At 39.5% G+C, this 22,692-nt stretch overlaps 3 protein-coding genes across 4 annotated transcripts in view; 2 read left to right on the forward strand and 1 right to left on the reverse strand.

Moving 5' to 3' along the window:
* ccdc30 (coiled-coil domain containing 30) overlaps positions 1-3,221 on the forward strand; it is a 146,761-nt gene extending 143,540 nt beyond the window's left edge. For both annotated transcript variants that reach the window (XM_048615040.1, XM_048615041.1), the window contains one exon: positions 1,418-3,221. In XM_048615040.1, coding sequence (XP_048470997.1) covers positions 1,418-1,622 — 205 coding nt within the window. In that variant the 3' untranslated portion in view covers positions 1,623-3,221. The remainder of the gene's footprint in view (positions 1-1,417) is intronic.
* zmynd12 (zinc finger, MYND-type containing 12) overlaps positions 1-22,692 on the forward strand; it is a 234,970-nt gene that overhangs the window by 173,077 nt on the left and 39,201 nt on the right. The window lies entirely within an intron of this gene.
* Positions 12,761-22,196, reverse strand: LOC109936460 (leucine-rich repeat transmembrane protein FLRT1-like). The gene is made up of 4 exons (XM_020535079.2): positions 22,117-22,196; positions 18,514-19,324; positions 16,979-17,285; positions 12,761-13,435 (listed from the first exon to the last, which is right to left on the reverse strand). The coding sequence occupies exons 2-3, from the start codon at positions 19,306-19,308 to the stop codon at positions 16,983-16,985; spliced, it is 1,098 nt and encodes a 365-aa protein (XP_020390668.1). The 5' UTR covers positions 19,309-19,324; positions 22,117-22,196; the 3' UTR covers positions 12,761-13,435; positions 16,979-16,982.

Below are 22,692 nucleotides of genomic sequence, written 5' to 3' on the forward strand. Positions count from 1 at the left end.
TTATGTCAGCTAATTGACTACAGAATAGCCATCATACCCAGCACTTTCATGCATAGTTAAACAATCTTACTTTGAATAGCAAGCATTGCAAAAAGACCAATAGCAATGAACAAGAGTATAATGTTGTCTACTGCAGCCACTTCCCAATTGGAACTGGAAGCTGCTCAGCTGCTTATAAGAAGAACATCTAACGCTGCCACTGCCTTAATGAGTTACAATGACCAAGGAAGTGGCTGGTTTCATTCCTGGTCTTTGCTGAGTTACAGGCATTCTTCCTGCCCCTTAATCCTTCTGCTTTGAGTTTTATACTGAGATATCCCCTGAACCTTTTCTCCCTTAGCCTCTGTATTGGACAGCTCCTCATCCTCAGTGATTTCAGCGTCAATCTCAGTTTCATTTTGCTGTTTCTCATCTGATATCTGTAATCACCTCCCTAAAACTCTCCTTCCATATGAATTCTCCTACCCATATTAAAGTTCACTTTTGACCGCAACCTTGCTATCTCTCAAGGTCTACCTATATGGCATTAAACATAACTAAGGCTGTCTATGACCATTTCCTCATTTAAAATTCTCATTCTTTCATGGCCATGTTTCTATCTCTGACCACCTTGTGCGGAATTTTACGTTCCTCTAATTCTGGCCTCTTGCGCCTCTCTACTTCTAGTCTATTGATGTCTGTGCTTTCAATGTACCTGCCTTGTGCTGCAGAGTTCCCTCCATAACCAACTCCACATCTCTGTACTTTTCTCTTCAGCCAACAGTGGCTCAGTTGGTAGCAGTCTCATCTTTGAGACACAAAGTTCCTGATGTCCCCATCCAGGATTCGAGCCCAAAATTCAAGACTTACACTTCAGTACAGTATCAAGGGACTGCCATACAGTCAGAGATGCTGTCTTTCATATGAGATCTTAAACTGAGGCTTCATCTACCTCAGGTGAATGCAAAAGATCCAAAGGCACTATTTTGAAGATGAGCAGGGGAGTTATCGCTAATGTCCTGGCCAATATTTATTCCTTAATTAACATTTCAAAAACAGATTATTTGGTCATTCTCACATTGCTGTTTGTGGGAGTTTGTTGTGCACAAAGTGACCACAGCATTTCTAACATTACAGCAGTGGCTTCACTCAAAAGTAGTTAATTGGCTTTAAAGTGCTTTGAGATATCCGGTGGTTGGGAAACATACCACATAAATTCATGTCTTGTTTCTTTTCTTTAAACAGCTCTTCAAACTCTGTATCATTGACCAAACCTTTAGTCAATCCTCCTAAAGTGTCCTTTACCTTTGCATCCATTTTCGTCTGAGTAGATCTCTGTGAAGCACCCTGCAACATGTTTCTACAATAAAGATGCTATATCAATGCAAGTAGCAGTTGTTGTTTTTGTTGTAATTACCAGATTCTTCTTCTCTTCCAGCGAAACACCGTCACCAAATGGTCATAGCCATTTCAGTTCTTTGGAAAGCATTCGGCGTATCAAAACAATGGAGAGTTCTGATGCCACAAAATCTACATTTCCATCTCAGTCATATCATTCAGATGTGGGCTACTTAAACCTGACAAGCTCCCCACGATACAGGGACCAGGAGGAATGCCGCAGTCTAGGCAGTGACGAGGTGTGATCAGGCCATGAAGAGACAGCAGTATCTCTGAATACAATTTTAAGTGGATCCTGATTATGCACCCTGAGCAAATTTGCCGACTGGATGAGCCACAAGGTGTTTCTATCTGGAGTTTAAGTAATGCTGGCAATGGGGCCAGGGACATATTGACTCAACCTTCAGCAAGCTGTTGTCTTTGTCACATTGCCTAACAAGAATATTAACACATCTTTCTCTGGATGAGTAGTGCTAGATTGGTTGAAATACCTGACTTAACGCTGGTCTGGCTATTGCACTTACAAGCACACAGATACTGGTGTCAAACCAGTATTACAAAGGTCAAAGATGCAGGTTGAGTGTACAAAACTACTATTGTTCTATGGTTCCAAAGACCGCAGAACTCTCCCCCACATGTTAATATTAGCTTTTGCGCTGGTGTCCAATTTGTATTAGAACAAATAACTCACCTGTATGAGTAATCAGTTTGCCCACACTAGTTTGAATCTGTTACTTAGCATGAATGTTGTCATGGAGCTTTGCAGTTGTACTTGTAAAATAATGTTATTGCAGTAAATTTGCACAGTTTGGGAAAACCATAAGGAAACAGCATTGGGAAGCCAGATTGTAAAGCACAATGTTTTGACTACTATCTGAATCTGATGCCTTCTTATACTGTATTTGTTCCAAATTACTTTCACTTGAGATTCTGAATTGCAACATAAGCAGAGTGCGGCCTATTTCTGGCAGACATCTGCCTTATTGCCACGGGGCCAAAGGCCCCAGGTCTAATGTAAGGTCACCTAAGTGGGAAGATTCACTCCCAAGGACTCCGTAATCTCAGGCAGGGCAGCATTTAAGGGCTTGGATTCCGTTCCACATCATCAGACCAGAGAGGGTCAAAAATGGGCCAGTATGCCTGCTTCTGATCCCAATTGCGACTGAGTTTGGGTTCAGCCCTAGAGGGAAGCCTGTGGTGCTTACTATATAACACTATCAGTGACAAATGGCTGTTTTGAGAAGGTATAAAAGTGTGTCCACACCCAAACTATAGTCATTAGAAGTTGAGACGTGAGAGAATAGAGGAAAGCAACTAGCTGTACTAGAAATATTCTTCTTGCTGATCTCTTGAAAAAGGCATGTACTTTTTTAACTAAAATCCAGCGAATCGATTGAAAATAGAAAAGTAGTACCAGAAGTGCAGGCAGCAAACAGTCAGATTACACAAGTGTGGTTTCCTCTGCATTTACTCTGCCTTTGTTGCATTGCAATTAAAAGCCAATCACTGTTTCTGGGGTAGCTGGTGCATAAGCCCATCGGTACAGGAGGGTAGCAAACTGCAGGTTAGCAGCTCCTTTGCAAAATAAGTTCTTAGTTTAGGCTTTGCCTCAGGGTGAGGGAAGGAAAACAGGGGCAATGGAGTTTTGATATTTCCCCAGAAGGTCATGAGGGAATGTCTGAGAGTCACCCCCGATAGCTGTCTTTTAGGTATCCTAACTGTCAGGTAGAGGGAAGAGTAACATTGGGAGAGGCCCAAATACAGTCACCTCCAAGGGATTTGTGCTTGATGGAAACCTTAAGAAAGTGAGGAAAAATGTAATTAAAATAAATGGTCCAAAACAATGTGAGATTGGAACTCTATTGATTTAGTAGATTGGAGAATAAACTGGGCATTAATACAACTCAACAGCTAAGAATCCAGCTGTGTCAAGATTATCAGTGAGTATCTGCCTTATTACCTCATGGGCAAAGGCCCCAGGTGTAATGCAATGTCACCTAAATAGAAGGATTCAGTCCCAAGGATCAACCTAGCTTTCTTCCCATTTTTACTTCTTCCTCTAAGGTGGAGATAGTTTTTTTTTGTGAATTAGAATTTATCATTACAATTTTGGGAGGAACCTTTTATTCAGCTGGTAAAGACTCTAATGGGCATACTGAACTCTGATGACATTTAACATAATCACAAACTCTACAACAGGATACAGACTTAAGTTTGAAAGCTGTAAGATTAATAGATTTAACTCCTTCATTAAGGGAGACAAATATGAAGCAGACTGCTCAAGGAGGTAGTGGGGACAAAGTGTTGGAATGATTCAAGAGGCAATTGAATAAATACTTGGCATAGAAATAGACTCAGAGTGCAAATGGTACCTATTGTTTTTCAAACTATGGATTGGCAGGTGGAATGCAGTAGGCTCTTTAGGACCTTGTAGATTACAATGCTGTTCATTTAAAAGCTGATTAAACGGAGGGAGGGTGAATAGACGTGGTACTCTTTCCAAATCCCTATTCATTCCAAACATAATTAAACCTGACTGGATGATCCTTGTTGGGGTCCCTGTTTGGTTTGCTCCTGAAAAGATGAAATTATTTCATGCCATGAGAAGCTTCATTTCAAGTTACAGAAGCAGTATCAAGATTTAAACTAATTGAAGGTTCAAGATTTTCAGAACAAAACAAAACAAAACAAAACATTAACTGGATTCCCTTGTTACAAAAACGGTGCTGAAACATAATTTGTTCCCAAACTATATTCAAGTTCACATAGTTCTTAAAGCCACCTTTTACATAGAAGCATATTTGTTATGACCAGTTATTAACTAATTATTATGTGCCATTGTACATGCGTAGATTATAAGAATGAAGAAACCAATGAACGAAATAGAAAAATAATTTAGGCCACCCTTTAAATGATTTGCTTCCTAAAATGTAACAGTATTTTTCCTAAGCATTCTGTTCAAAGATGTTAGTAAACACCTCTGGAGCAGGTGGGATTTGAATCTAGGCCTCCTGGTCCAGAGGTAGGGACGCTAGCACTATGCCACAAGAGCCTCTGCTGATGCCAACATAAACAATATCTATAGAAGACTGACATGATTGCAGTTCCAACAAGCCTGTCTCACCTACATTGCTATTGCATGGTAATTTATGCACATCTGCATGCCCCAACCCACGTTGCTGCCTACGTGCCATGGAAACTACTGAGAGAAGCCAAAGTACCCAGATAGTTTAGAGGACAGGACAAAAGTTGTGCAAAATACCACCCTAATTCTCAAAGGCAATCAAAGAAATTCCATGACTCCACCCTATTTGGAAGATGCATACTTAATAACTCTATCTATTTTTAAGCACTTATAAATCACCCACAGTCAGGAGTTGTTCAGCTCCCTGCTTAATAGTTGCTGCGAATTTGCACTATCCATGAACCAGTAACTTATTCTGTAGGTCAATGAAAACAAATGCCTCCTGCTATCTAAGCAAGGACCTACTTCCCAATCCATTCATGGTAACTCTAGAACATAGAACATTACAGCACAGTACAGGCCCTTCGGCTCTCGATGTTGCGCCGACCTGTGAAACCAATCTGAAGCCCATCTAACCTACACTATTCCATTATCATCTGTATGTTTATCCAATGACCATTTAAATGCCCTTAAAGTTGGCGAGTCTACTACTGTTGCAGGCAGGGTATTCCACGCCCTTACTATTCTCTGAGTAAAGAACCTACCTCTGACATCTGTCCTATATCTATCACCCCTCAATTTAAAGCTATGTCCCCTCGTGCTAGTCATCACCATCTGAGGAAAAAGGCTCTCACTGTCTACCCTATCTAATCCTCTGATCATCTTGTATGTCTCTATTAAGTCACCTCTTAACCTTCTTCTCTCTAATGAAAACAGCCTCAAGTCCCTCAGCCTTTCCTCATAAGACCTTCCCTCCATACCAGGCAACATCCTGGTAAATCTCCTCTGCACTCTTTCCAATGCTTCCACATCCTTCCTATAATGCGGCGACCAGAACTGTACGCAATACTCCAAGTGCGGCCGCACCAGAGTTTTGTACAGCTGCAACATGACCTCATGGCTCCGAAACTCAATCCCTCTACCAATAAAACCTAACACACCGTACGCCTTCTTAACAACCCTATCAACCTGGGTGGCAACTTTCAGTGATCTATGCACATGGACGCCGAGATCTCTCTGCTCATCCACACTACCAAGAATCTTACCATTAGCCCAGTACTCTGCATTCCTGTTACTCCTTCCAAAGTGAATCACCTCACACTTTTCCGCATTAAACTCCATTTGCCACCTCTCAGCCCAGCTCTGCAGTTTATCTATATCCCTCTGTAACCTGCAACATCCTTCCGCACTATCCACAACTCCACCGACTTTAGTGTCATCCGCAAATTTACTAACCCATCCTTCTACGCCCTCATCCAGGTCATTTATAAAAATGACAAACAGCAGTGGCCCCAAAACAGATCCTTGCGGTACACCACTAGTAACTGAACTCCAGGATGAGCATTTCCCATCAACCACCACCCTCTGTCTTCTTACAGTTAGCCAATTTCTGATCCATTTCTGATCTGGAGGCTCTAAACTAGATAAGAGTCTAACAGTCCTCCTCAAGCTTTAAATTATATTAAGAGACTAAAAGGCAATAAGACTGGAATGTCCTCTCAGATCTGAAGAATGTTCAAAAACAATTGTTACTGATGCAAAAATCAATTCAATTCTAACTTTGGTAGGATCATTGAGCTAGTTTCGCCTTCATTATTTCCCTTCGTTCCTTGATGTTTTTAAGTGAAGTGCTGCTTACAGCCAAGTTGAAGGGTAAACTTATCCTGGAAGAATTCTGCCAAAATGATGGTAAGCAGCCAGCTGGGAATATATTCTTAGAGATTTCCCAATCAAAGCAGAGACCAGACGTGTAGACTGATTCCACTGCATCAGACAGCTGCCCTTTCTGCAAATATGTTATTTTTGTGTTTGTGAAACTTTTATTGGGAAATCTTTATGAATGTGGACAATTGCTTCATCCAAAAATGACCTGTGGCATACACAATCACTTTATTTGTTGAAGTTCACCCCCTGATAGTCTTAAAATCCTAAATGATTAATTGGTGAGGCAGGAGGTATTCAAAGATTTGAAAGAATAAGTAATGTAAGATTACTTCCCTGATCAAAGAGGAGGTGACATGAATAACTGTCTAAGCAAAAATTGAGGGGATAGACATACTGTGTATTTTCACAAGATATTTAAAGTAGTTATTGATATCAAATCAGGCAAGAGATTTTAAAAAGGAGTTAAGTAAACACTGGAAGAAAGATATCAAAGAGGATGAAAAGGAAATAGAGGTTAGACTAGGGACAGTGACAAACTCTGAATAGCTTTCTGTGAAGTTGATCAAATTTTATGCACATTTGCCATGTATTCTTGTCATTCTTATAGAAAAGTCTTTTTATGTGTGGTTGCATAAGATTAAATTTCTGTTTTTATTTTCCGTCTAAATTCAATAATTCAGGTATATTATTTTCCAAGTAGAAGAAAGCTCTTTTCAGTCCAGAATCTTGACATTTAGCCTATGAATTATTAGTGTCCAAATACTGTCCATAAATCTATTATAAGGGGGATTCAACTGTTTAGAATTTAATTTTGATTGTACTTCCAAATTTATGGCCCTTAAATAATGCTGCAGAATGCAACACACAGGCATGTCACATTTAATACAGTGCATCTTCAGTTAGTGTTAACTTCGGAGTACAAGCTCTCTGATTTCTGAATATGCTGAATTCTGTAGGAAGCTGTGATCAGTGACATCGATAAAAGTCAAGTGACCTTTTTGAATCTGGCACATATTGTGTCATTTACTCAAGTTGACCAACTAATGTCTTTAAAAGGAAATGGCTAAATCCGGTGACTGGCAATTTTGTTTAAGAAGTATGAAACTACAGATGGCTGCATGATGACCAATTTAGTGGGACTGGGTGAAAAACTAATGGGTACTATACTTTGGAGCCATTCTAAGCTGTTTGAAACTTTATTTAGCAAAATGCCCTGACTAGGGTTGGCAGGCACTAACCTTCCAGAATTTAATATTAACCAGCATCCAAACTGGGTCGATATATTGCAATGCTTTTGTTATTATTCAATCTATTGGTTTGTTTTGAAGTGTGATAATGGTAGAGAGCATATGTCTGTGTTGTGCACTACCAAGAATTGGGGAAGGAGGATCAAAAGTCTCTGATGCATGACTTTGGGAACGCTTGTCTTTGTTTAATGCAAACAAGTCGCGACTGTTGACCTTGCCATTGCAACTTGATCATTAATAATTAACCTGCGTTCTTTTTGACTGTGTCATTGTACATATGATGGTAATTCACTTGTTTCCAGCTGCTATTCACTTTATCTGGTCTGTTGGTTGCACAGATTTCTAGTTTCTACAATGATAAAACAAACTATTAGAAAAGCAAGGAGTGTCGTCTACGTGGCATCTTAGCAAGTCTTTTGGAAAGCTTTAAAGCATTTCCTAACAACCTCTAAAGTGTGCTTGCTGTAGTAGGATGTAGCACCCATTTTGTGAAGATCATGGCTCAGCAATGAGATGAATGAATCCTCGTTTGTCCATCTGAGCATGTGGGAAGGAGCTTAGTTTCATATGTTATCTGGAGGACGAGATTTCAACAGTGCAGCAGTCATTCAATACTGCACTGCAGGATCTGACTAGGTTACTTTGGAAGTCCTAGAATGGGGTTTGAACCTACCTCCTTCTGACTGAAAGATGTGAATGCTATCAAATAAACCAAACTGGTATTTTCCAAATAAGATAAATAATTATTATACTTGAATCAGCATCTGTCAATAGATTAATTGGATATGGGTATGTCACAAATGGTGAGGCCCATGTCTGGTAATAGATTTTGAACCAGAGTACAATGAATAATGTAAGAGGATAATTACTGAGGTATGATTATTTTTCCTTTGTACTATAAAACATTGCTATTAAAATACAAATAGTTTATTCATATTTTAGTTAAAGTAAAATACAAATCCATTGGCAAAAAACGATACACTGTGTATAAAGAACATAAGTTTGTTACAGATGCTCATTGGAGAATAATCCTACAGGCTAAGTTTAATGATATGGGTTCTGTGAGAGTACAGCAGTTTCTGCTGCTCCAGTGTTTTCACTGCCTGTTGAGTTAAACGTGGTACATGGAAAAAGTTTACCTCCTCCTAAAGCCACCAGTGCCAAAGATGTGCAATGTATTGACTGCAGAATGTGTTTGTGTGTACATGGAGCAGTTGTTGTTGGTGCTTAGTACCCATACACTTTGATTACAGTAGCTCACCAGTTTTTAAACGTGAGCCCTCAAAACTTGAGAATGGCCTCGCACTCACTGATTCTGTTACTGGGCATGCTTCCTATGATGTCATAGATACAACTATAGAGCTTCATTATCTTTCTTATTTCATGCTACCCTTAAGCAAGATGTGGTAGATGTATAAAGTTTGTGAGATTTGTAGCTCAGGTTGTGGATGAGGTTGTAGACTTGCTCGCCGAGCCGGTATGTTTGATTGCAGACGTTTCGTCACCCTGCTAGGTAACATCGTCAGTGCGCCTCCAGTGAAGCGTTGGTGTTCTATCCCACTTGTTATTTATATGCCTCGGCTTGTTGGGTAGTTGGCATCACTTCCGGTTCTGTTTTTCAATGGTTTGTATATTGGGTCCACTTCAATGTGTGTGTTGATGGAGTTCCCGTTGGAATGTCAGATCTCCAGGAATTCCCTGGCATGTCTCTGTTTGGCTCATGCTATTATGGATATGTTGGCCCAATTGAATTTGTGTCCTTCTTTGTCTGTGTGTATTGAGACCCATGAGAATTGGTCGTGTCTCTTGGTGGCTAGTTGATGTTTATGTATCTTTATTGTCAGTTTTCTTCCAGTTTGGCCTATGTAATGTTTCTGAGTCCTCACATGGTATTTTGTACATTACATTAGTTTTATTGGTTGTGGCTATGGGATCCATTACATTCATCAGTAACTGTTGCAGGGTTGGTTTGTGGGCTACCCTGATACCTAGGGGTCTGAATACAAACCAACAACCACCCTGCGACAGCTACTGAAGATGAGTTCCAGTAAAAGATCCCACACCCACAACCAATAAAACTAATGTAATATACAAAATACCATGCAAGGACTGTGAGAAACATTACATAGGCCAAACTGGAAGAAAACTGACAATAAGGATACATAAACACCAACTAGCCACTAAGAGACATGACCAATTCTCACTGGTCTCAATACACATGGACAAAGAATTCGACTGCGACAACACATTGATAATAGCACAAGCCAAACAGAGACATGCCAGGAAATTCCCGGAGGCTTGGCATTCCAACCGGAACTCCATCAACAAACACAGTGAACTGAACCTGAAATACAAACCACTGAAAAACAGAACCAGAAGTAATGCCAACCACCCCAGAAAACCAAGGCATATAGATAACAAGCGGGACCGAACACCAATGCTTCATCGGAGGCGCACTGGCGATGTTACCTAGCAGGATGTTGAAACATCTGCAATCAAATATACCGGCTTGGCGAGCACGTGGTAGATGTATCTTTTATCAATTCATGTGCATTCTTAAGTTTTTACACATATCCTTATTTCTGAGAACACTTGGAATTATTGTGATTTATGATACAGGGGTTACCATGATAACCACTGAAGTCAAAGAGCTATTGCTCAATCCCTAGTTGTAAATTATTCAGAAAGGAGTAGCTAATTGAAACATATTGCATTGCAATTCAATGTATTAAGTTAACAAGAGAGGCTCTAGTTTGTATGTGAGTTGTCTTCCATTACATGCTGTTGGTGTTGGAATCCTGGTCCAGTCTCAAACAGTCATAACCTTGAAACCCTCATCTTTCACAATGTTTAAATGGAATTCTGTTAAATGTTCAAGTGATTTGTAGTGTGTGCACCAGTTACAAGCTGTACTTTGCCATTCACATGGCAGCTGTAACTGGCAACGGTGCACACTGTACTGAGAGCACTGAGAAAGCTTTGTTTTGTATCTTCAATTTAGTTACTAAATGATGGATACTCTCTATTTTTAATGGATTGTTTCTATGATGTTATAGGCTGGGTCACACACTACTTTTTCACAATTTATCCTGCTCGATTTTAACCAGAATGGTGCCCTGCACTACAAACTATGCCCCTTTGCTAGATTCTATACTTCTACAAACAAGACAATTTATTGCCAGGGAAAGGTGTCATAGTTCAAACAGTTTTAAAGTATCAAATATCTGAATGTTATAAAATGAGGGAGTTAGCTTTTAAAAGCGAGATTAGTGCCTCCTCTCATACCAATATATCCACCATATTAAATGTAAAAGTGCAAACTTTAACTTGTCTGCAGGAGACCAGAACCTTTAAATACAGAATGATGGTGAGAATCCTTTCCACTTTGATTACCTCAATTCAAGCTGTCCTGGTGAATTCTTTAATGTAATAATAATTAAATAGTGTAGCATGATCAAAAAACACTAAAGTTGGATACTTGCAGTTCCTGGGCCAAACAGAGTTCTTGGAACAGACAGCACATTTTCCTACAGTGTAGGCAGAGGGGATTGAAGAATGAGGCATCCCAAGTGAATGTTCTGGCCTTGTTGCTAATATCAGTGGCCCAGATGGCAGCCTGGTAAAGCTGAAGCTGCTGCTGCATTGCCCGCAGTGATTTGAAGTAGCACATGGAATAAGATAATTGTAACAACAACAATAAAAAAGCCTATATTGCAGGCTTTGCTTCTCCTTGCTGCCAAGAGATATAGAAATTGAAACAAAAGAAAATCATGGGAATTGTTTAAAATTTACAGTTCCAGTTAGCAAGATCACTATTACATTAACAATCATTTTGTAAACACGAAAAGGCACACAGGCATTCTATATTTGAGAGAGATATGAAGATATTTTCATAAGAAACCCAAATTCTAAAATGTACTGACTGCTTTCTTGATTCTTGGCTTTTGGTTTTGTCTGAGCAACACCCTTTAACGCCACTGGATAATTCCGCAAGCCCATTTTTTTTCTAGGAAGAGGTTCATAGTCAAACGTAAAATGCTGTACTGAGTGAAATAACTGCTTCTGTGATTTTAAAGAGTCATTGATCATGGTAAGCAGTTTCAGATATCGTTCATTAAATATTTCACAAGCATCATTAACTATTATTAATGTTCTGATTGTATATTGTAATCATATAGCAGTGTGTTTGTTCAGTCCTCTGCCCTGAGTGCCATTTAACAGGATGTAGAATCTTAAAATGTTGTAGCCGAGCACTTTATTTTCACCTACAATATGATTGACAATTGACCAGTTTGATTGGTGAATTGTAAGCTTTTAAAAATGTTAACCTGACTTCAAAAATGTGGCATTTTGAATTGTACTTAACTATTTTTCACACATATTTCCATCAGGTCTATCAAGAATTTTAGTAAACTTTAATCATTAGCAAACACCACAATTCCAGCCATGCCATCCCATTCTTGTGTGACCGTTTGGATTTTAGCAGAAGTTGGTAACCTTGTCCTAACTATGCTACAAACTAACCTACTTTAGAATTAAACTATTCTCTTCCATTCTTGATTTGCTTCCTAATTTTACCTTTAAATCTGATATTCTCAACCCATGAAGGTTAAATCTCAAACAGGAGCCAGATTACTGACTGCACCTGTGAAAAATGGTTGACAGTTTAGCAGATACATGGTACCAGTTTCCTTAGCTGACTCAATGTGTTAAGTTTTGTTTTTCTTACCAGGAACGTTTATTCATGATAGTGAACTGAAATCCATAAATTCTACCCATTTCTGTGGTAAGTGAAAGCTAGTAAGTGACCTAGTAAAATATTACAGTTCACTGATGATTGGAATGGAAGAGCTAAGTCAAGTTGCATAAACAGGAAGTTTGGACCTGGCAACACATGATATCCAAAGAATTAGGTGCTTTTGAAATAGGAAATACAAACACCTTGACCTCCCCTGCTCCCACCACCACCACCAGTCATTTGATATTTGATATGTGTGAAGGATATTTGAGAGGTATAAAGAAAGACTGATACATTTGTAGAAACACACACTTTCTAGTCAGGAATGAAAAGCAGATGAACAAATAAATGTTATTGATGGGACTTTACAGCAGAATAATCCGAGAGTTATGAAAGAAGGTTGCAGTTGGCATAATATAAATAAGCTTCCCCTTTGCTTAGTGGACACTTAACCAGGATATCTGCAAAATTTTGAGGCAGGATTAATTTGCACCACTCTGCTGAAACATACTTATTTTTCTAAATGATGCACAAAACATTGCTAAACTGTTTGTCATTGAGTTCAGTTTATGCATCCAGGTTTTTCATTTTTGCGTTTCTAATGTGTCATTTTTACATGCATTCAATATGTACAGTACAGTAAAGAATTTTAATAAACCAAACGTATTTTATTTAATGGGCCAGTGGATATAGAAATTGAAACAAAAGAAGATCATGGGAATTGTTTAAAATTTACAGTTCCAGTTAGCAAGGTCACTATCACATAAACAATACTTTTGTAAACATGGAAAGTGTAGTTTTGAAATAAAGATATAATTTTGTTCTAAATGAATATGCCTGTGTGTTTACCACTTTTTATTTCAGTCTTACAAGTGGGTGTTTGGTTAGCTCAGTTGGCTAGATGGCTGGTTTGCAACACAGAGTGGCACCAATAGCCTGGTTTCAATTCCCACACTGGCTGAGTTCATGGCTGATGTCATGAAGAGTTCTCTTTCTCACCCTCTCCCTTTTCCTGAGGCATGAGACCCTCAGGTAAAACCACCACCAGCCATCTATATCTAATGAGAGAGTAGCCATATGGTCTGATTTTGTTATGCTGACTTTAAGATTTTATCATTTACTTTCTTCCCACCTATCAGCTTTGCTGGGCAATTCTAAAAATGATTGCTGGCTTTAAGCTCTGCTCAACACTTCATTGGTAAAAATTCCAAATCTTCAAGGGATCTGTAATAAAAACAAACACTGAATAGATTCCTGATTCATTTATGAGCTGAGGCTTTGATGAAGCCAGGAGGTGGAAGGAGCTGCAGTAAATGAATATTGATCCAAATGAACAAGTATTTATTATTTAAATAACACACTGAATATTTACACAAAATCTAAGTGTGATGAGGAACTCATGAAAATGAGTGTGTCTGTCTACCACTTGCTGGTTGTTAATTAGGAAGAAAGCTGATAGCAGTACTCCATAGATGAGGAGAGTAAAGGAAGGCTAGTGCGTGAATACTCACTGTACCCTGAACCACTCATCTAAAAACATTTTTGGCATGGTGCATTCTACCTGGATAAGACTGTTCTGAGTGCCCCAGGGATGTCAGTCATGGAACAGCCATCCTGGCTTCATCCATATCTCTGACAGATCTGGACATCTGAAATCCACAGATTGGTTACAATTGACCTGCAGGACTAACTGTGACCTAATCTCCAGTCTACAAGACATGAATCACTGGACTTTGTTAGGACAAAGTGTGCAGAAGTTCATCAACTATAACCTGTAGCATATAAAAATGTGCTGATTTGATGATGGTGCTGCTTTGTGTGTAAGCCTCAGCTGTCCTGGAGAGCTGGAACTGACACTTGCAGACTTCCCACTCCTGGCCTCATTGTGTGCCTTTTACATTACCAATAGGTCAAGGTAATGGCAAAGTCTCTACCAGAAATGCCCACGGACTGTAATGCCTGACTGATCGGAGTTCAGGGGAGGTGCTGGTGTTGGACTGAGGCGGACAAGGTCAGAAGCCACACAACACCAGGTTATAGTCCAACAGGTTTATTTGAAGTCTTCACCTGACGAAGGAGCAGCGCTCCAAAAGTTTGTGATTTCAAATAAACCTGTTGGACTATAGCCTGGTGTCGTGTGACTTCTGACCAGCATTAAGAAAGGCTCTTCAACTCCTTATGTACTGAATCACTGGAGTTTTCTTTCTTTTCAAATGTTCCAATCCCGTGTTTCCCCTCTCCAGAGTATTGCCAGTTTGGAAGTAACCTTTGAAGTCCTCCAAAGTTCTTTTTGTCACCCTCTGGAGTCTTCCCATTCTGTGCCCCTATAATCAATGTCCTGCCCTACCTTCAGAGTCTTTCCTTCTCAGCTGTGTTTCTTGGACTCTATTTTAACTTCAGATCCTGGCTCTGAAGATTTTATCCTAGCTGCACCATACTTTGTCTCGTGTTTTAACCCAATTCTGTTATGTACACATTGAGATACCGGTATGGAGTATCTCAGTTGTGGGTGTCTATGCATACACTCCTCCAGAGACTCCTTTCTCCTCAGCATTAAGAAATGGTAGCCATGATTTGGAGGTGTCAGTGTTGTACTGATGAAGGAGCAGCTCTTGGAAAGCTTGTGATTTCAAATAAATTGGAATTCTAAGTTGGTGGAATTCTTTGAGGACATTACTTGCATGGTGGACAATGGAGAACCTGTGGATGTGGTGTATCTGGATTTCTAGAAGGCATTTGACAAGGAGCCACACCAAAGGCTGCTACATAAGATAAAGTTGCATGGTATTACAGGTAATGTATTGGCATGGATCGAGGATTGGTTGACCAGTAGAAAGCAAAGAGTAGGGGTAAATGGGTGTTTTTCTGGTTGGCGGTCAGTGGCTAGTGGTGTGCCTCAGGGATCAGTGTTGGGACCTCAATTGTTTACAATTTACATAGATGATTTGTAGTTGGGGACTAAGTGTGGTGTGTCAAAATTTGCAGATGACACTAAGGTGAGTGGTAGAGCAAAGTGTGCAGAAGACACTGAAAGTCTGCAGAGGGATATAGCTAGTCTAAGTGAGTGGGCAAAGGTCTGGCAGATGGAGTACAATGTTGATAAGTGTGAGGTCATCCATTTTGGTAGGAATAACAGCAAAATGGACTATGTTTTAAATGGTAAAATATTGCAGCACGCTGCTGTGCAGAGGGACTTGGGTGTCCTTGTGCATGAATTGCTGAAGGTGGGATTGCAGGTGCAGCAGGTAATTAAAAAGGCAAATGGAATTTTGTCTGCCATTGCTCGAGGGATGGAGTTTAAAAACAGGGAGGCTATGCTGCAGCTGTATAGGGTCCTGGTGAGGCCACACCTGGAGTACTGTGTGTAGTTTTGGTCTCTTTACTTGAGAAGAGATATACTAGCACTGGAGGGGGTGCAGAGGAGATTCACTCTGTTGATTCCAGAGTTAAGAGGGTTGGATAATGAGGAGAGACTGAGTAGACTGGGATTATACTCATTGGAATTCAGAAGAATGAGGGGAGATCTTATAGAAACATATAAGATTATGAAGGGAATAGATAAGGTGGAGGCAGGGAGGTTGTTTCCACTAGCAGGTGAAACTAGGACTAGAGGGCATCGCCTCAAAATAAAGGGAAGGAGATGTAGGACTGAGGTCAGGAGGAACTTCTTCACCCAAAGGGTTGTGAATCTATGGAATTCCCTGCCCAGTGAAGCGGTTGAAGCTACCTCATTGAATGTTTTTAAGGCAAGGCTAGATAAATTTTTGAACAGTAAAGGAATTAGGGTTATGGTGAGTGGGCGGGTAAGTGGAGCTGAGTCTCAAAAAGATCAGCCATGATCTTATTAAATGGCAGGGCAGGCTCGAGGGGCCAGACGGCCTACTCCTGCTCCTAGTTCTTATGTTCTTATGTTTTTAAACCTGTTAGACATCTGACTAGCATTAAGAAAGGCTCTACAACTCCTAATATGCTGAGTCATTCCTTTATTTACGTCTGTAAATAGTTGGTTGTCAAATACAGTTCTGTAGTGTCATGTCTAAAATCTCTCTCATCAGTGACTTAGTCCAGATTGGTGTCTTCTCACTTACTGCTGTTAGAATCATATGATCAACATGATTTACAGGAATCTAATTTTAGCACAGTACCCAAACACTCAAGTAGTCATTTTACTCCCTGCTTCTCAGGTTCTTACTGTCACAGGGATTTTCAAACAGGTCAGAGAGGGATCCTCCCACCTAAGGAACTATTTCAAGGTTTCTACCTCAATGATTTCTATTCTATTACTAGGATGTAACTTTCTGTTCATTTATGAATTGATAATTTTAATTCTTATTTACCTTCTTGATTTCAACTATTCTGTTCATTTTCAGAATGTCTTTAAGCTGAATGTCCAATTTTCAGAAGTGAAGACAATTGAGAACGATCTCCGAGTAAAATGCAGTATATTGAGATTGGAGAAATCTTATTTTGCTGCAGATACAGATCTGAGAATATGGCCCAAGAGACATTTACTCTGCATTTAACCCCATAGATTGCCTGACTTAAAATAGAAATAGTTAGGCTCTATGAACCTAAAAGGAAAGTGTTTCAACACCATCTCTAACACTACTCAAATAGTTGCACTACAATACAAGCTAGACTGTGATATTGTGTAATTAATAATGTTATTCCGTGAAAGGAAACAAAATAGTCACGGTATAAGATAGTGCCATTGCAGTTTTAGGAATATTCATTAAGCATCAAATGATTGAAAATAAGAACAATGACCTTGCTAATGTGGACTAATGAGCTTCAAAGTTTGACACTCGCCCATTTCTCCGGCAGTCACATTCACCATGGCATTTCCTGCCAGATGCTCTGGTGAGTGACAGGTTACAGATTCAGGTTTGTTGATACTTCTACTGTTGATAATGTTTTGGTGACTTTTGATCCAGCAGCGAAGGTAACTATTCCCGTAGTCACACCTCCAGGGATTCTGATCCAACCTGATGGAGTTCAGATTAACTAGTGGTTCAAATATTCCATTAGGCACCAACTCTAGTTGGTTGTTACGTAGATCTAAGTAAGTAAGGTCCTGGAAAACACATATAAAACTCATTACATATCACCTAAATGTTATGGTATAAAGTCCATTTCCTTTGTCCAACTCCAAAGTAGTTGATTGAATTTTTGCCTGTTTCTATATATTAAATCACACAGACATTCTGATTAGATGACAAGCCATCACCTCTCAGCAAATTCATCCAGTGATTCAGCTAAGCCAATTAGAATCAGCAAGCCCTAAGTTAAATCATCAATTTGTACTGAGTTGGCTGGTTGGAGCTGGGCTGATGGTAAACTGGGCACAGTTGGTTTCAGTGTTCTTGTGTTGTGGATCACTATCCAGTAATCCCAACTGGTAGGTAACTGGTCACTGCACATGCCTGGATGTCAGATGACAACATATTGCGTGGCTTGATGCTACACTAAGAGGTTGGGTTCATGACCGACTGGTCAAGGAGAAAGCAAAGTAAAGAATTGTGTTCGGGCTGAGATTTCAAAGTGATACTATTGATCATACATTAATGCCAAATACTACTGTATGTGCTGATCATATACATGCTAGGCTCTGACTCATAGTTACATTAGGTAAGAACTAATCTATCTTCTTTATATACTCATCTTCACGTTGTAGACTGGTCTACTATGTCTTCCAGACTCTCTAACATTCTGGCGTGTTCTAACTCCTTCCCTGCTGTTATTTATTCAGTGATGCACAGTTCCCTGACATCAGCACAACGTCCTAATGCCCTCACAACAATCTTCAGCCAACACTCATGAAGGTTCAATCACAAATATTTGGGAAGCCAGCAAAGAGTTATTGGCGGTCATGGCACCAACCCAGAGAATACGTCTTCAGAAGTGAAGCTTGCATTAGGATACAGCAAGTAAACTGGTTGAGTTTAGTTTAGAAATAAACTAGGGGCACTTAAAGGGACAAGCCCACAAGCTCCATCTTCGTAGGATAATACATAGTGCAGTGCAAAGTCTAATTTTCCTGTTACTGTAAAGTATCAGTTAAGCAATACATGAAAAATGTCCTCATGTGGTCTAGGTAAGTGCTTCAGCCTCCTTGAAAATAAGTGGCATTAATGAAATAAAAACAAGTTCCTTTATAACAGCATCCCACTCTTGCACGTTCATTTGGGCAGGGGTGCGAGGGAAGGTGATAGGAGTAGTTACAAAAACAAATTACCCCTACAACATCCACTTTATTTGAATATTTCTGTGAAAGATTAAAAAGTAATATAACTTTGTCTCACCTTTAAGGAATGTAAAATTCCTGTAGGCAGCACCTCCAGTTTGTTACTGTTCAGAAAGAGCTTTACGAGTGGCGTGTGACTGAAAAGTTTTGGGGGTAGCTCTCGAAGGATATTATTTGCTAATGTTATCCAGGTTAGATTTCGCAATCCTTGGACGACCGTGTCGGGAAGGGATTCCAGTCTATTGTTGTTGAGGGCACATATTCTGAGATTATGCAAATTTTCAAAAAGTGACTCTGGAAGAATAGAGAGTTGATTGAATGCCAGGGACAATGTGTTCAATGATTCCAAACCCAGGAAAATACGTGGGGAGACCACTTGGAGACGGTTATGGGACAGAACTAATGTTTTGAGTTTCTTCAGAGGGACAAATAGTTGATCAGAGACATTGTATAACTGATTTTTATTGAGCAAGAGATATTCCAGTTTTGGAACATTGCTGAAGATATTTTCTGGCAAGTGGGACAATTTGTTGTTATACAGATGAAGCCCTCTTAGTTGAGGAACCCAAGCAAATAAATCATTAGGGAGAAAATGAAGATTGTTCATCTGAAGGTGGAGAATTTGAAGATCGGGTGTTTTCTGAAAAGAATTTGATTCCAATTGAATTGAATTATTTCTTAGTTTCAGAATGTTGACATCCATGGGTACATCCAGTGGAATGAAATTGAGTCCTGCACTTCCACAGTCCACTGTTAGATTATTCTGAGTCCAGTGACAGGTACACATGCTTGGACAGGAACTGAATCCCTCAACAACTGACAAAAAAGTGAAAATTACCAACTTCCACGACATGGCCCTTCTCTGTTCCCTGTACAAATACAAACAGTAGTATTTATATAGCACTGTTAACATAGGAAAATATTTCAATGTCTTGGAGTGTAATCAGGCAGAAATGAACACTAAGGATAAAAGAGCAACGGCTTGGACAAAGTGGAAAGTTTGGAGGAGGGACTATAACAAGGAGATGGATTCTGAGAGATGGCAGGAAGAATTCCAGACTTTTAGCTGAAGGCTTGACTACCAGTGACAAGAAGGGAGTGCTGGATGTGTCAGAGTCCTCAGCTGGAGGAATGCAGACCTCTTGGATTCTTGTGGGATTGTCAGAAGTTACAGTGTTCGAGGAAATAGGAAGAAATAACCATCTTAGGATAACCTGATTTAACAGAAATCGTTATGGGTCAACATCATTAACAGCAGGCAAGTTAGTTTAGGGATACAATAAAATTACTGCAGAAAAATAATTAAATACTGCTAAATACCAGGGAATTTGTCCATGCAGATTATGAATAAGGAAGGTCCAGCTGCAGTTGCTAGGTTCACACCAAAAGCAGAAAGATGTCAGGTAACACAACTGGATTGCTAGTGAGTGTTATGAAAATGTGGTTATGTATTTTAGAAATGGAGGTTATACTTTTAGGAATTGAAGTTTTAACTGTAGATAAATGGAGGCATCTGATAGAGAAACTGTGAAGTAACTCCGAAGTAAATACAATTCAAACAAGCTTGGTATTATTTACAGCTAAAACATAACCTTATTATTTTATTATACAAGATTTTAATTGTACATTCTATTGCTACATCCAAGTCATTAGTATAGATCGTAAATAATTGGAGCTTGAGGTCCTAACCCTGTGGCACCCCGCTAGTTACAGCTTACCAACCAGAAAATGACCCATTTATCCCAACTGTCTGCTTTCTGTTTGTTAGCCAATCTTTTATCCAAGCTAGCACATTAGCCCTTACCCCATGTGATGTTACGTTTTGTGTGGCACCTTATCAAATGGTCTGGAAGTGTAAATATACTTTATCTACAGGAGGAGGTTGAGGACTAATCTATAGAGGCTTATAAAATCCTGCGGGGCAAAAATGAGATGAATAGCAAAGGTCTTTTCCCTAGGGTGGGGAGTCCAAAACTAGGAGGCATGTTTTTAAGGTGAGAGAAGAAAGATTTAAAAGGGACATGAGGGGCAATGTTTGCACACATAGGGTGGTTCATATATGAAATGAACTGCCAAACGAGTGGTAGATGCAGGTAAAGTTACAACATTCAAAAGACATTTGGATAGCTACATGAATAGGAAAGGTTTGGAGGGATATGGACCAAATGCAGGCAAGTGGGACTAGTTTAGTTTGGGAAACTCATTCAGCATGGATGGGTTGGGTCGAAGGGTCTGTTTCCATGCTATATGATTCGATGACTCTATCAGATTTGATGGTGAAAAATACTTGAACGATGAATGCTCAATCTCAACACATGTAACAGAGCCAGGAGTTTTGTTAAGATTTGTCAAACTCTGTTAGCAATATGAATTATTCATATTGGTTGTAAAATCAAAGACTGATTAAGGGTGTAGTTTAGTCTTTGTTAGAAGATTCTTTTGTTTAATTTGTTAGTGAGTGCTTTCTGGCAGAAACAGGCACTTGAGTTTGGATTTCATGAGGAAAAGCAGCTGGGAGATTTGCTCTAGCTTACAGCTAGTGAAAGAAATGTACAGTGGCATCTAGAGGTTTGTGGCAGAGTAATGAGCTTGGAAAGAGCTCTACAAAAGCTGGGACACGCATATGGAAAATTTCAATCTCTGTTTCTCCACAAAAAGAGAATAAAACTTCAATATTTCATAAGATGAGGAACCTTTCGGTGAGGAAACAAAATGTAGATGTATGTTTATAACATAAATCTGTATGAGCTGTATTGTAGTTAGTGGTTGCATTTTGTTTAATTTCACTTGTCACTATTCCACATTAACTAATAGCTCATATCCTTTTCTGAGGAAAGATGCTCTTGTTCTCGAGGGAGTGCAGCGAAGGTTTACCAGGCTAATTCTGTGTATGGTGGGGCTGATGTATGAGGAGAGATTGACTAGGTTGGGATTGTTTTTGCTCGAGTTCAGACAAATGAGGGGGGATCTCATAGACACTTACAAAATTCTAATAGGACTGGACAGGGTAGATGCAGGGAGGATGTTCCTGAGGGTGGGGTGTGTCTAAACCAGGTGTCAGAGTCTGAGGATTCGGGGTAGACCATTTAGGACCGAGATAAGGAGACATTTCTTCAACCAAAGAGTTGTGAGCCTATGGAATTCATTATCACAGGAAGTAGTTGATGCTAAAACATTGAATGTATTCAAGAGGCAACTAGACATAGTACTTGGGGCAAATGGGATCAAAGGTTATGGGGAGAAAGCTATTGAGTTGAATGATCAGCCACAATCGTGAAGAATGGCGGAGCAGGCTCAAAGGGCCGAATGGCCTCCTCCTGCTCCTATGTTTCTATGTTACTCAACAAGCATTCCTGATTATTATCCAAAGACATTGCTGAAATCTACTTTTGTGGGCATCAGGTGAGAAAAGCATTTGGTTCAGTTTTCAACAGCTCATAGTTGAAAACGTCAACAGCACTCAATGGATTCTAAAATTAAAATTCATACTTTGATGAGGTATCAAATTATGGCAATTTACTCTGACATGACAGGACAGGAGAAACCAGTATTCAAATTACTTGAGCCTATGAAATTCTGCCTTAACAGGTTAGTTTGCTGCAGCTAGAAGTGCAATTGTTCATTTAAGCATTTCCCTCCCCTTTAATCATTTTGCACTTACCTCACTGCTGCAGAGCTAGACTGAATATGCCTGATGAAACTCCACTACAGTGCAACAGACCTTGGGTATTCCTTCTGTGAATTGTTGAAGCAGCAGCATCAACTTTCAACAACAGCTAATATTGTGCATGAACACACAATGTAATTAATATTTAACAGTATTAACAGAAAAGAGGCTGGTTTGTCCGTTCTGGTAAATGGTTCTAGATAAATATTGCAGGCATGTTTAACTGGTAAAAAGCCAGTATCTGCAAATTGTTGGAAAACACCTTGTTTCCAGAAAACTCTCCTGAATTATGACCTCTTCAGTCCTTCTCCATTTAATTGACACAGTTAAGATCACTATTCTTTGAGTTTTACTGTCTTAAACCTCCTAAGCTCAAATATATCTGTAGTTTGTTCCTTCTTCTTGCATGTCCACTGTTTTTTTAATCATCACATGACACTGACCTACTTTAAGTTATTCTTGTCCGTATTTGCACAATTGGAGACATCTTCAACCTATACATTTTGTACCAATTTACTATGGACTAATAGTGCTGGCTGGAACAATTTCTCCTTTGAAAATACCTTTGAC

This window comes from Rhincodon typus, chromosome 31, assembly GCF_021869965.1.
Source record: "Rhincodon typus isolate 14 chromosome 31, sRhiTyp1.1, whole genome shotgun sequence".
Lineage (NCBI taxonomy): Eukaryota > Metazoa > Chordata > Chondrichthyes > Orectolobiformes > Rhincodontidae > Rhincodon > Rhincodon typus.